Raw genomic sequence first — 12,737 nt, 5'->3', positions numbered from 1 at the left:
GGAGGGAAGGAAGAGAGAGACAGGCAGAGAGAAGGGGGAGAGAGAGAGAGTGAGGTGGAGGGAAAGAGGAAGAGACCCACTTGCCTCCTCAGGAAGAGAGAGGGAGAGAGACAGAGACAGACACTGGAGTGGGCGGAGCTTGTCCCTTAAAGGGACCTTTGCATCTGCTTACAGTCAGGGAACTGCCTGCCATACACAGATGGGTGACTGTGCCAGGTTCTCAAGAGGTGCCTGGATCCTAGTACCTTATGCTGCTGGTGTTGGCTGGTGTAGGAGGTCCTTCTGTATTTCTGTTGCTTTCATTGGTTAAATAAGGAAACTGCCTTGGCCTTTTGATAGGGCAAAACTTAGATAGGCAGGGAAAAGAGAACTGAATGCTGGGAGAAAGAAGGCAGAAAGAGAGAGCAGCCATGAAGCTGCCAGGTCAGACATGCTGAATCTTTCCCGGTAAGCCATGACCTTGTGGTGACATACAGATTATTGGAAATGGGTTGAATCAAGATGTGAGAATTGGCCAATAAGAGGCTAGAGCTTATGGGCCAAGCAGTAATTTAATTAACACAATTTCTGTGTGATTATTTTGGGATGGCCCGCCATTCCTCTTACTACAGATGGCAATGGTGGGGGAAGAGGAAAACATGGTGTGCCTTTGGGAGAATAAAATGAGAAAAGACTTAAGTGATTCAATTGGCCACGTAATTCAGGGGTTAGAGAGATGGTTCACCATTTAAAAGCTGCTCTTGTAGAGAACCAGAGTTCTGCTCCTAGGACCACAGAGCAGCTTACAACCATCTATAACTCCAGCTCCAGGGGATCTGGCACCCTCTTCCCGTCTCCTTAAGCATAAAGCACACAAGCAGGGAAAAACAGTCACACACATCAAATAAAAATGAATATTTTTTTTTGAAAAAAACATTTGAATTAAATTAAAGTGAGTCTAAAACAGAAGTTTTCAACCTGTGGGTCAAAACCCCTTTGGGATTAGAATAAATCTTCCACGGGAGTCACCGCAACCATCCTGCATATAAGTGTTCATCTGGTCATTTTTCTACTTCAAGCTTTTTCTATCATTTAAATGTGTCTCTTACCTTAGAGTGCTTTCCCTAGGCTTGATCTCCAGTACTGGGAAAAATTAAAAATCTTGATCTTGCCTATTCTAAATCAAGGAGGCAATTTAGGCAAAGCTCTAACTTAGCATATAAATGAATCTTGATGATTCCACTTACAGATCTTATTTTATAAAATGTATTTCTTTAATGCTTTGCTTCTGAAAAACACACTTTAAAATTGTATATGCATCACCTCTTTAGACCAGGTTACCTGACTTGGAGATGGGCCATAGGAAACAAAGCTAATTATCAAAGTGCTTAGATTAGAAAGTCTTTCAGGGTTAGATGGGCAGTATAAAGTGTGATATTATCCATATAATGGATAACTTTTTTTAAATTAGTAACGGGAAAAGGTGCCAAGAAAAGTATGGTTAGTACTGTGTAACAGTGTTTTTCCTTCATGAGGCCATAATAATCCAGAAGTAAATTCAAAATGAGCATTAATCAGCATAAAGTATTTGCACAATATGGAAGCCACTTAATTTTAATCGATAGAGTAGCTTCATAATCACATAACCTTAGGGTTAGTAATGTAACCCACAAATACCTCCCTGGGACTAGCGCTGAAAAAAAAAAATGGTAGAAAGAGCTCTCTTGGGTCTTGCTTGGTAGTTAAGACTGTTTGTAATACCCACATCAGGCTGCTCCAGTGGGCCCTATCTTTGGAGTCTATTCGGGCTCTCTCTCTCTCTCTCTCTCTCTCTCTCTCTCTCTCTCTCTCTCTCACACACACACACACACACACACAATTTTAAAAAATATTTTTAAACTAAAAAAAGAATGCTTACAGATGTTTTGAGTGTTATAAAAATTTTCATCTCATGGGGCTGGAGAGATGGCTCAGTATTAAGAGCACTGAGTCCTGATTACTCTTCCAGAGAAACTGGGTTCCATTCCCAGCACCACACAGCAGCTAACAACTGTCTGTAATTCCAAAATCTGACATCCTCACAAGGACATACATGCAGGCAAAACATCAATGCACATAAAATAAAAATAAATTATTAATTTTTCATCTCTTAAGCATATATTAAATATTCAAGTCTTCTAAAAAACTAGATGGTTTTGATTTTTTGAGTGAGATGGGGACTTACGCTAAGAATTGATTTTCAAGACAAAACAAAACCCACTGAAATTCGTGTAAAACCTACCTGTATATAAATAATTCTAGCCAATACGGAGGTAAGATGCCGTATATATGAGAACATAATATTTTCAAACAAGGATAGCCTAGCCTTATATATATTAAGAGTTTGAATGTAACTTGAAGAATATTGAATGCAGTTACTGCCTAAAGTATACACAAGTTCATCACCAAGACCTGAAATTTAGTATTCATTTAGTCATATAGCCTTTTATCATCAATGCAAGCACAACAGGGAAAGTATTGTTATCGATCACTATAAATTATTAAAATATCCCTAATGTACTGATTTTTACATTTTTAAATAATCCATTTTTACTATAACATATCAAATAATAGACAGATGGAAATAAAAGATTAACAATTTCTGTATTTCTTCTCAACCTTATTGCTCAATAGTTTACTGACTGCCCAAATTAATTAACTGATTAGTAAGCCAAGCATTTTCTAAACTGTGGATACAGCAATAAGCATGACAAAATCTCTATCCTCGGGGACAAATATTCTGTGAGAACCAAAAGAACAAGCAATAAATAAAAGATGAAGGAGGAGGAGCTGGAGAAATGACTCAGGTTTAGAATGCTCCCTGCTCTTCTAGAAGACCAGAATTTAGTTCCCACACATGTCAAATGGCTCATAACCACCTACAGCTCCAACACCCTCCTATGGCTTCCATGGACCCTCACACACGGCAGAAATTCACCCAAGCATACAGACAGACATGTTAATAAAAAATAAAACATAGAAAGCTGGAGCAGTGACTCAGTAGTTAAATAAGTGCACTTGTTCTTGAGAAAGACCCACATTTGGTTCCCAGGACCTACACGGTGGCTCACTACCATCTGTGACTCCAACTCCACGGATCTCGTATCCTTTTCTGACCTCCTTTGCTATCTGGCATACACTACACACACACACAGGCAAAACATTTATACATATAAAAGAAAAATAAATATTTTAAAAATAAATAAATAAATGACCTTTTCAAAGATGAAAAAAGAAAGGCAGTGGTGGCACAGGCCTTTCATCCCAGCACTCGAAGGCAGAGGAAGGCAGATCCAGCCTTATAAAGGAAGAATATTCTTACACATGCCTCAACCTGGATGAACTATGAAGACATCTGCTATGTGAAAGAAATCAGTTATTAACCAAGTACTTGGTACACACTTGTGATCCCAGCCCTCTCAAGGCTGAGGCAGGAGGATACGAAGTTCCAAGTTGGTGTGAACTATATAACTAGATTAATCTCAAAAATACACAACATGAACTTAAGAAAAGGACAGGTATGCTGCGAGACAGCTCAGTGAGTCAAGCTGCTTGCTAGCCCCTGAGCCTGATGACTTGAATTCAAGCCTGGGATCCGCAGGGTGGGAGAGTACTGCCTCCCTCCGGTATTCTCCGACATTACAAGCATACTGGCTTATACATCCGTACACATATGCCTCCCCTCCCATGAGCACAAAGCCAGTAAATGAATGTAATAACAAAATTAGAGGAAACGGCAGCTAATTACAAAAAAAAATAGTGCATGGCTTAAGTGAAGGACCTAAAGTAGTCAAGTTCACAAAAAAGAAATCTGGGGCTGGGGAGAGCGCCAAGGAAAATACCATGATTAAAACATTATTCAGGCAGAGCAAATTGTATTTTTATATTTAGGAATGTGTGTGTGTGTGTGTGTGTGTGTGTGTGTGTGTGTGTGTATAAAAGAGACCATGAATGACAGGGAGTTGAGTATGTAGAGGGTTCAAGGGAGGGAAACAGTAAAGGAAAACTATGTCATTATAATCTCAAAAAACATTTTTAAAAATCTATAAGGAGACCAGAAGTTCAACAACAGTCATTTATCTGAGACATTCACCTGGTTTGTTCAAAGTTACCAAAAATAGGTGCTTAATAAACTTCAAAGAACATTCAGACACTTTTTAGTCCAAAATTATGATAGTTATAATCTCAATTTTTGATTTTTGCTTTGTTTATCTGTTTGTTTGTTTGTTTGTTTCGAGACACGGTTTCTCATTAGCTATGGAACCAGTCCTGGAATTTGCTCTCTAAACCAGGTTAGCCTCGAACTCACAGAGATCCATCTGCCTCTGCCTCCTGAGTACTGGGATTAAAAAAGTACACCAACACCACCCAGCACATTATAATCTCTTAATTCTTCTAACTATAAAGTTGGAAGAAAGCCAAACACAAATCGGGCGGTGGCAGCGCACGTCTTTAATCCCAGCACTCGGGTGGCAGAGGCAGGTGGATCTCTGAGAGTTTGAGGCCAGCCTGGTCTACATGGACTAGTTTCCAGGAGAGGCTCCAAAACTACAGAGAAGGCCTGTCTAGAGAGAAAAAAAAAAAAGCCAAACACAGCGTCGCCTTTAATCCCAGCACTTGGCAAGACAGTTCAGTGAAGGAGGCCAGGCTAGGCTACATAGTTACAAAAGCAGTTGACCGCTTATTTGTTTATCCCAGTATTTCTAATAAGGACCTCTTTCTGAAGAAAGATTAGCTGTCTAAACACCTTTTTCTGGGTTCATTTAAAGAAATAATCCCTCTGGACCTGGTGATGCAGACCTGTGATCCCAGCTACTTGGAAGGCTGAAACAGGAGGATCACAGGTTCAAGGCCTGTGTGGACAACTCACACTGTCTGTAATAAAAGTGCAAAGAGGGTTAGCTTGTAGTTCTGCGTCTGGCACCTCCAAGGTGCAAGGCTCGGTCCGCAATAGCGGAAAAAGATTTTAAAAATATCTGCGCCCTTAGTGATGCTAACAACGCCTGGGGTAGCCTTTTGCGAGCTCTTTTTAATTCCACTGCCTGCCGGCCTGCGGCCGTGTGACTGTCCTTGTCCTCCTCTGCTGGTTACTAATAAAGTTGTTACAAAGTGACCTTGAGCGTCTACCCCCGCCTTCTCCATCCGGGTGCTGCGGCGTGGATAAGAGCCGCACCGCGCCTGCGCGCCCAGCCCCACTGCTTCGACCTCTGCCGCCGCTGTCGCCGCCGCCGCCGCCTCGGGAGGTAAGCGGAGGGCGCGGGCCCGGGGCGGAGCGGGCCGCTGGGCCCCATCCACCGGGCTTGCACCTCCCGGGCACGCGGCCACGCCGACGGCCTGCGCGGGGGCCCTGGAGGCCCGGGGTGGGAAGGGCAGGCCCCTGGGGGACACTTGACCTTAAGCCTCTTTTTTCCCTCCGCAGAGAGGGAGCGGGAGAGGAGCCCACGTCGCCTGTCACCCACATCCACGCCGCACCGCCGGGAGGAAAGATGTTCGCCTGCGCCAAGCTCGCCCGCACCCCCGCTCTGGTGCGTAGCCCAGGCCTCGGCCCAGCGTACCCGCTGAGGGACCGGCTCTCCTTCACCCTTGCCCCGGTGTCCTCCCTACCCTCCCTTCTTTCCTCCTTCCCCCTTCCCTCCCCACCCTGCCCTGCAGACCGTCCCCACGCCCTGCGTCCCCCGAGGCCTGTCAGGCCCCACTCAGCGTAGGTCACAGCCTCCTTGCTCCTGGAGCGCGCCCCTCCCCCAACCCCCTCCCCCGGTCCCGGTGGAGTTGGGGTCGACGCGAAGGTCGGGGTGCTGGGAGTTGGGAGGGTGCCGCTGAGGCCTAGCTGCCTCTGCAGCGCTTCCTTCCCATGCCTGTCTGTAGGTCAAACTCTGCCGCTGCAGAGGGAGGGCCTTTGCTTCCCTGTGTGGGCGGAGAAAGGTGGTAGGGGAGCCCTGAAGATTTCTTTTTAGAGACTGAAAGTCTGAACCTAATGGATTTGTCCTAGAGAATCAGGTCCGGGCTCTGAAGGAATTTTCTGTGACCTTAGTGTCGTGGACACTCAAGGGCAGAGAAGCCAGAAGGCAAGATGTCCTTATGGTGCCAGAGTTTACTACTTAAACTCTGTAGTAAATTTGTGATTAGTGGGCATTTAGGAATACTTTGGAAATACTGGGAGCTGTATTAACTGCTGGGCTGTTGTAAATGACAGCATTCATAGTGACACTTTTAATATGTTGCTGGCCCACATGGACTTACTTGAATTACAAAATTGCACTTACTGAAACTTCCACAGCAGTGCTCAGTCACTTTGTAACTAATTGTTCTTAGGATTTTTAGTTCACAGATCGGTTAGATCGCAGGGTTTACAATTCCTTAGTCTGAAGTGTTGTTGGGTTCAAAAGGACCAAACAGCCAAGATCATTGTACAGAGAAGTAAATCTCTGCTCATTTTCACTTCAGCTTTCTCCTTTGGAATTTATGGTTACAAGAAGACCCACCTATATTCCTTATACTTGAAATTTTTCCTTTCCTCCCATTGATAGATCCGAGCTGGATCCAGAGTTGCATATAGACCAATTTCAGCAGCAGTGTTATCTCGACCCGAGGCTAGGACTGGAGAGGTAAGTAGTGATAATAAAGATGAGGAAATAAGTTTTCAGGGTTGTTATAGTGAAGGGTGAGTGACTCCAAGGTAGTTTCTTTCCACTTTAATCAACAATGTGTAAAATGAGCCTCTGAGAGGAACTCTGCTGGCCAAAACAGCCTCCCGACTTAGCAAATGAATGTTTTAGTCTGTACTTATATTTAAGCTGGTAGTTTTGAGTTATTTGTATTTAAGATTAAAGTAGTCATGACTATCAAAAAGAGCCTGCTGTGTTGAAAAACATTCACATATTCTGTGTCATAATCTTAACTCTAGAAGGTATAGATTGTTAATTATCTTATACAAGATAAGAATTAGTACATGTTCTTGGTTTTCTTTTTCATTGTGCCATGCAGTTATTTATTCATACCAAGCTACACTATAAAGACGTTACCGTTTTGACAGTACAGTCGTTAAAATAGATGTGATTGCTGAATTGACCTTTGCCTTATTTCCCGTTCCCAGGGCTCTACGGTATTTAATGGGGCCCAGAATGGTGCATGTCAGCTGATCCGAAGGGAGTTTCAGACCAGTGTAATCAGCAGAGACATTGATACTGCTGCCAAATTCATTGGTGCAGGTGCTGCAACAGTAGGAGTTGCGGGTTCTGGTGCTGGTATTGGAACAGTCTTTGGCAGCCTTATCATTGGTTATGCCAGGTAATCACTTCTGCCCCAGAGGAAGTTAAACAGTGGGGAGCTGGAAATAGGAAAGTAGTGAGTAATAGTAGCTCCTTTGTCGTGTCTGTTGTGTGTCTCCCATTGTATTTTGTGAGCTGTGTGCATTAGTCACCGAAAGGGCACATGCTCTAACCCCAGCCAGCCAGGAGAGAGACAAGGGGATCATAAGTTTGAGACCAACCTCAGAAATATCGGGACCCTCAAAGTGGGTGTAAACTAAGCATTTATATATGCATACAAAGCTCCCTAACTGTGTGCCACCTGATTAGGAGTGGGTTTTAAAAAAACAATTTGAGAGACAGAAGCAAGGTAGTGTAGGGAGATAGCGCCTCTATAGAACTTTCTAGGTTGATCCTTACACTAGTTATCTGATCCTTGACCATTTGCTAAATGTGTAACCGTCGTCTGTGTTGCATTGTGTCTTTTAGAAACCCTTCACTGAAGCAGCAGCTGTTCTCATATGCTATCCTGGGATTTGCCTTGTCTGAAGCTATGGGACTCTTTTGTTTGATGGTTGCTTTCTTGATCTTGTTTGCCATGTAACAGAAATTACTGCCTGAAATGTTGGCATTCATAGTAATTACGGATGTAATTCTGTGTATCTTACTGTGACCCCAAAAGCTGTAGTGCTGGTGTCATGGAAATGTACCGTTTCCAAAGTCATTTCATTAAAGATGAAAACTTTAATTTCTGCTGTGGTTTGTACTTATCTAATGTGGGGTCCTCATAGAGAAAATGACACATTGGGGCAGTTGGTTGTTCAGGTCAGAGGAAGGTGGCGCTGCCTGTGAATTCTACGGGAATTCTCTTAGTGCTCTGCAGATTGTGCTTTATGGGGATCTTATTTCTTAATGTAAGGGAGAAATATTTTAGTTCTTTGAGCTTCTTTGAAATATGACTAATACCACATCTAAGTAATTTTGTGTTTTTTAAAGGTTACCATGAATTTAATCCCAGCACTCGGGAGGCAGAGGCAGGCGGATCTCTGTGAGTTCGAGACCAGCCTGGTCTACAGAGCTAGTTCCAGGACAGGCTTCAAAGCCACAGAGAAACCCTGTCTCGAAAAACCAAAAAAAAAGGTTACCATGAAGTAGAACAAATAGAAACAGAATCACCTTCCACCCTACATTGCTGGATCTGAAAAGAAATCATGCCAGCTTCTAGAACTTAGAAGCAGTTGCTGGGAGGGAATGTGACTTTGTTTTTTCCAGAAGTCCCACATTAAGTTGTTCTGTGTCCGTAGTAAATAGCCATCGATCTCACACTGGCAGCTGGTTTCATATTTAAACACACCTCTTTTAAAAAGTAGTTGCCAGGAGTAAAATTAATTGGCTACAGTTTTTTGAGCCCCAAAGTTGCTGAAACACTCCTGCCACCATTTGTAGTGGAATTCCTAGGAATGATGGTTGAGTGAGGGACTACCCCGGTAGTGCACAATGCTTCTTGCTGAGACTTTCCCTAGTGAAAGGAAGAAAGAGTTGCTACCATGGAAAGACTGTTCTTGACCTAGTAACCATTGTCAGATTGACATCCAAGTTTCTGCTTTAGGTAGAAGAAAAGTTTTAGGATTTTTCTTTTTGGAAGATGGACAGAATTAGGACAAATGTGCTCTTTCACTTTAGTACCCTCTGCCTATGTTGGTTTCAACTGAGAAAAGGAATTGCTGAAGCATTGTGGGAAGCTTTCTTCCCATCAGTGTCACCTAAGTGCTTGTTTAAATTAATCTGTGGTCTTTTGGCCCTGGGTAGCTTTGTACATAGTGTTGGAGAATCGCTATTTAGACATAGCCTTGCTTACAAAAAACAACAAACTTCCCAAAGAGCAGGGTTGCTTTAGTTCATTGTTCATCCAGTCTATCACATACAAAATTTTTGGAAAAGCAATTTTTCAATCACTAGAAGGAATGAAGACAGTATTGTAGCTAATACCTGCAATCCCTGATGGTTGAGAGGCCAACAGGAACTGATAGGTGGTAAACATTGAAGATGCTAAGAGAGCTGGGTGGTGGTGCTCCTTTTCTTTAATCCCAGTGCTAAGGGAGACAGCGGCAGGCAAATCTCTTGGATTTGAGGCCAGTCTGGTCTGCAGAGCCATTTAGTTACAGGACAACCAGGGCTACACACGGAGAAATCCTGTCTTGAAACACCCCCACCCCAAAGAAAAATGCTAAATTAAGTAAGCCAGAAACAGATGACTGAGTATATGATTCTGCTTTAATAAAATAGGTATGTTTGTAGAGACTAAGCTAATTAGAAGTTTCCGGGAACTCTAGAGACAAGGGAAGGTGGGTGACTGCCTCAGGGTGGTGGAGTTTAATCTTTGGAGAATGAAAATGTTCTATCACCAAGTGGTTGAAAAAGGTTATAAATGTACTAAGTTATCAAATTGTATACTTTTTAAATGGTTGACATGACAAATTTATGTGTATTTTACAATTAAGCTGTGCCATGTAACAAAATAGTAAAGTCATAACAAAATTTTTAAGTCATAGGAAAATACTTAGAACTAATCTGTTCCAAGTTAATTTTAAATAAAATCAATTTTGGTAAAGACTTATCCATGGTTGACGATCAAAGTATGGAAACTGATTCTCTAGAATCAGATTCTCTAGAAAAGCTGCCTCAGGGGGAATCCCAAGCATAAAAGAATCTCTGTGCAGTGAGTGCACAGGTTTCAGTTTACTGAGCAAAAGGAGGTAAGTCTTTATAAACTCACCTAGAACTACAGGCTGTTTTATGTAGATGGGAGAAATATTTATTGTGTACCATTTGCTGTTTTTCAGACAAAGTCTTACTATGTACACTAGGTAGCCCAATACTGCTGCAGCTTCCCAAGTGCTCCTATTAAAGGCGTGTGCCACCGGCACTGAACTCTTCTGTGGCACTGAAGGTTGGACGTGACATGCTAGGCAAGTGTTCAGTCACAAAGCTACATCCTTAACTGGGTGCCACTTTTGTAACAAGTGCCACCTCTTAGTTTATGAGCTTTGGAGGGCTTTTTAATAACTTAATTTCAGAATGGAGGCTGATAGAGATGTTACTTTCATATCAACCAAACATGAAATGAAGCATTTTCTCTGTTGAGAATACTGCGCTTATTTTAAAATTACCAGCAGGCAAGAATATCCCAAAGCACTAGAATGCCAGTTCAACTCAGAATGTTGTTCCTTGGTATACTGCAGGTTTGTAATCTTTTTATTTGATACTGCATTTCTTTAATAGGGGAGAAGGGCAATTTTCACAACTGGGAACCAAACCTGGGCCTTGTGCAAGGCAGGCACTCTGCTGGGTGACACCATTACCTTGAAATACAGTATTTTTAATGTTTTGCTGATTAACTCAATATTAGTTTGAGTATGAAGTTAAACTAATAGGAAACTTGTTATCCAGCAGTAAACCGTAAACTTGTATTTGATTAAAATTAAAACAGGTGAATTTCATGTAAGTGCCATAAGAAGTGAGGCGTTTGGAAAGGGTGGGCTTCATTTTCCACTGAAGAGATCCCTTGAAAAGAAAAACCTTGAATAGTATGAGGACAGTCCAGAAAGAGAATATATTGCCTAGTGAATTAGCATAAAGGAAGATGAAAAAGCCAAGCACTGATGACAAGAAAATGTTTCCTGGAAATACACTAGCTTGTGGGAGCCTAGGCAGTTTGGATGCTCACCTTACTAGACCTGGATGGAGGTGGGCGGTCCTTGGACTTCCCACAGGGCAGGGAACCCTGATCGCTCTTTGGGCTGACGAGGGAGGGGGACTTGATTGCGGGAGGGGGAGGGAAATGGGAGGCGGTGGCAGGGAAGAGACAGAAATCTTTAATAAATAAATTATTTATTAAATACACTAGCTTACACGCTAGAGCTGGAAGGCAGGCTGTGACCAAATCATGTAAACAAGCAAACATGAGTTTTTATCATGTGATCATAATCAGGCTCTCAAAATTTGGTGTTGTATTTTGGAATTGTTAAAAAAGAGACCAGTGTGGAATGACCTGAGGCCAGTACCAGTGGTTACTAGCAAATGTGCCAGTGATAAAAAGGACGTGTGACAAGACTTCTGGAGAGACGTACACACATCTACACCCCAGATTGGGAGCCACAAGGTATGGACACCACCAAACTCCACCTTGGTGAACCAATGGGTTTTACTGGGATTACTTAACAGGAATACAGGTTACTTACAGGAGCAGAAATGGCTCAAAGACAGCTACATCACCAAAGTCCACCCCAGCACCTGTGGCAGCTCACCAAACTAAACCTGAAGCACACTGCAGGTTCCGAGCTGTTTACCTTCCTGCTGCAGGAGCTTCCCTGCAGGATGGATGTTCCAATGTCTGTTGTTAACAGGGCTTACTTAGTCTAGGATGGTGACCCTGGTAATTTCACACTCTTCAAAGGACTAAAGAGATGGCCTTAGTAGTTGAGAGCGTTTATGGCTGTTGCAAATGATGAGGGTTCTGTTCCCAGCCCCTGTGTGAATCCATGGGGCTTCACAACCATACAGTTCCACGGACTTTGAAGCCCTCTTCTGATGTCTGCAGAAACCAGGGACACATGGTGCGTAAACACACATAGGCAAAAAATTCATATGCATAAGGTAATTTTTTTTAATTTTTAAAAATTTTAACAATAAAAATCTCCAAAAGAGTTTTGGCACTTGCCTAGCTCTCTGGAGCCAGTCGGGAAGGCAAGGACGACCACTCCCCATCTGTTGAGTGCCCTCCTTATGAGAGAGCCTCCACGTGTACTGTCAGCACTCAGAACAAGCTGAAAATAAAGCCCAGCTCATTTCCTAGATTGTATAACCGTTGTTCAGTAGGACCTTGCTGCTGTGGGAACTCCTTCAGCCAGAAGCCTTAAGATACCTGCCCACTTAGGCGCGGCTCACACTATGAATGCTGGATTCGGTTCCTGTTCCCCACCTGAGCAGAGGACTATGATCTGTGAGTCTACCCCTAAATAAATAACCCTTTATTATACTCAGTTCTGAGCTAGTGTGGGATTCTTTTATAGCATCCATCATTACCTTCCTTGATTTCAGAGCCCATGCTTTTAATTTGCAATGTGACTATTTTAGAGATGCCAAGAGGAAATTGATTTGGGGAAATAAGGAATTTTGACTTTTGTATAATTTTAAACATGAGACAGAATCTTAGAAATGAACTTCGTTCTGTACAGAGAATGATTTATAGTGGGCCTAAACGCTGTGAATAAAAGTTCAGAGCACAAGCCGGGCGGTGGTGGCGCACGCCTTTAATCCCAGCACTAGGGAGGCAGAGGCAGGCGTATCTCTGTGAGTTCGAGACCAGCCTGGTCTACAGAGCTAGTTCCAGGACAGGCTCCAAAGCCACAGAGAAACCCTGTCTCGAAAAACCAAAAAAAAAAAAAAAGTTCAGAGCATAAGGTCTGAGAA

At 42.8% G+C, this 12,737-nt stretch overlaps 1 protein-coding gene across 1 annotated transcript; it reads left to right on the top strand.

Annotated features, from left to right (window-relative positions):
• Positions 1-5,186: 5,186 nt before the first annotated feature.
• On the top strand, positions 5,187-8,013 carry Atp5mc3 (ATP synthase membrane subunit c locus 3). The gene is made up of 5 exons (XM_005346587.3): positions 5,187-5,261; positions 5,438-5,543; positions 6,546-6,623; positions 7,112-7,305; positions 7,755-8,013. The coding sequence occupies exons 2-5, from the start codon at positions 5,505-5,507 to the stop codon at positions 7,867-7,869; spliced, it is 426 nt and encodes a 141-aa protein (XP_005346644.1). The 5' UTR covers positions 5,187-5,261; positions 5,438-5,504; the 3' UTR covers positions 7,870-8,013.
• Positions 8,014-12,737: the final 4,724 nt, after the last annotated feature.

Source organism: Microtus ochrogaster, chromosome 4 (genome assembly GCF_000317375.1).
Source record: "Microtus ochrogaster isolate Prairie Vole_2 chromosome 4, MicOch1.0, whole genome shotgun sequence".
NCBI classification, from domain to species: domain Eukaryota; kingdom Metazoa; phylum Chordata; class Mammalia; order Rodentia; family Cricetidae; genus Microtus; species Microtus ochrogaster.
Note: the sequence above shows the minus strand (reverse complement) of the source record. Positions and strands in the feature narration are given on the sequence as shown.

Excerpts from the sequence above, each read along its gene's own strand:
- Atp5mc3 (XM_005346587.3), top strand. The coding sequence starts at position 5,505 with ATGTTCGCCTGCGCCAAGCTCGCCCGCACCCCCGCTCTG. Across the intron at positions 5,544-6,545 it reads TCGCCCGCACCCCCGCTCTG|ATCCGAGCTGGATCCAGAGT; the intron begins GTGCGTAGCCCA and ends TCCCATTGATAG. Across the intron at positions 6,624-7,111 it reads CCGAGGCTAGGACTGGAGAG|GGCTCTACGGTATTTAATGG; the intron begins GTAAGTAGTGAT and ends TCCCGTTCCCAG.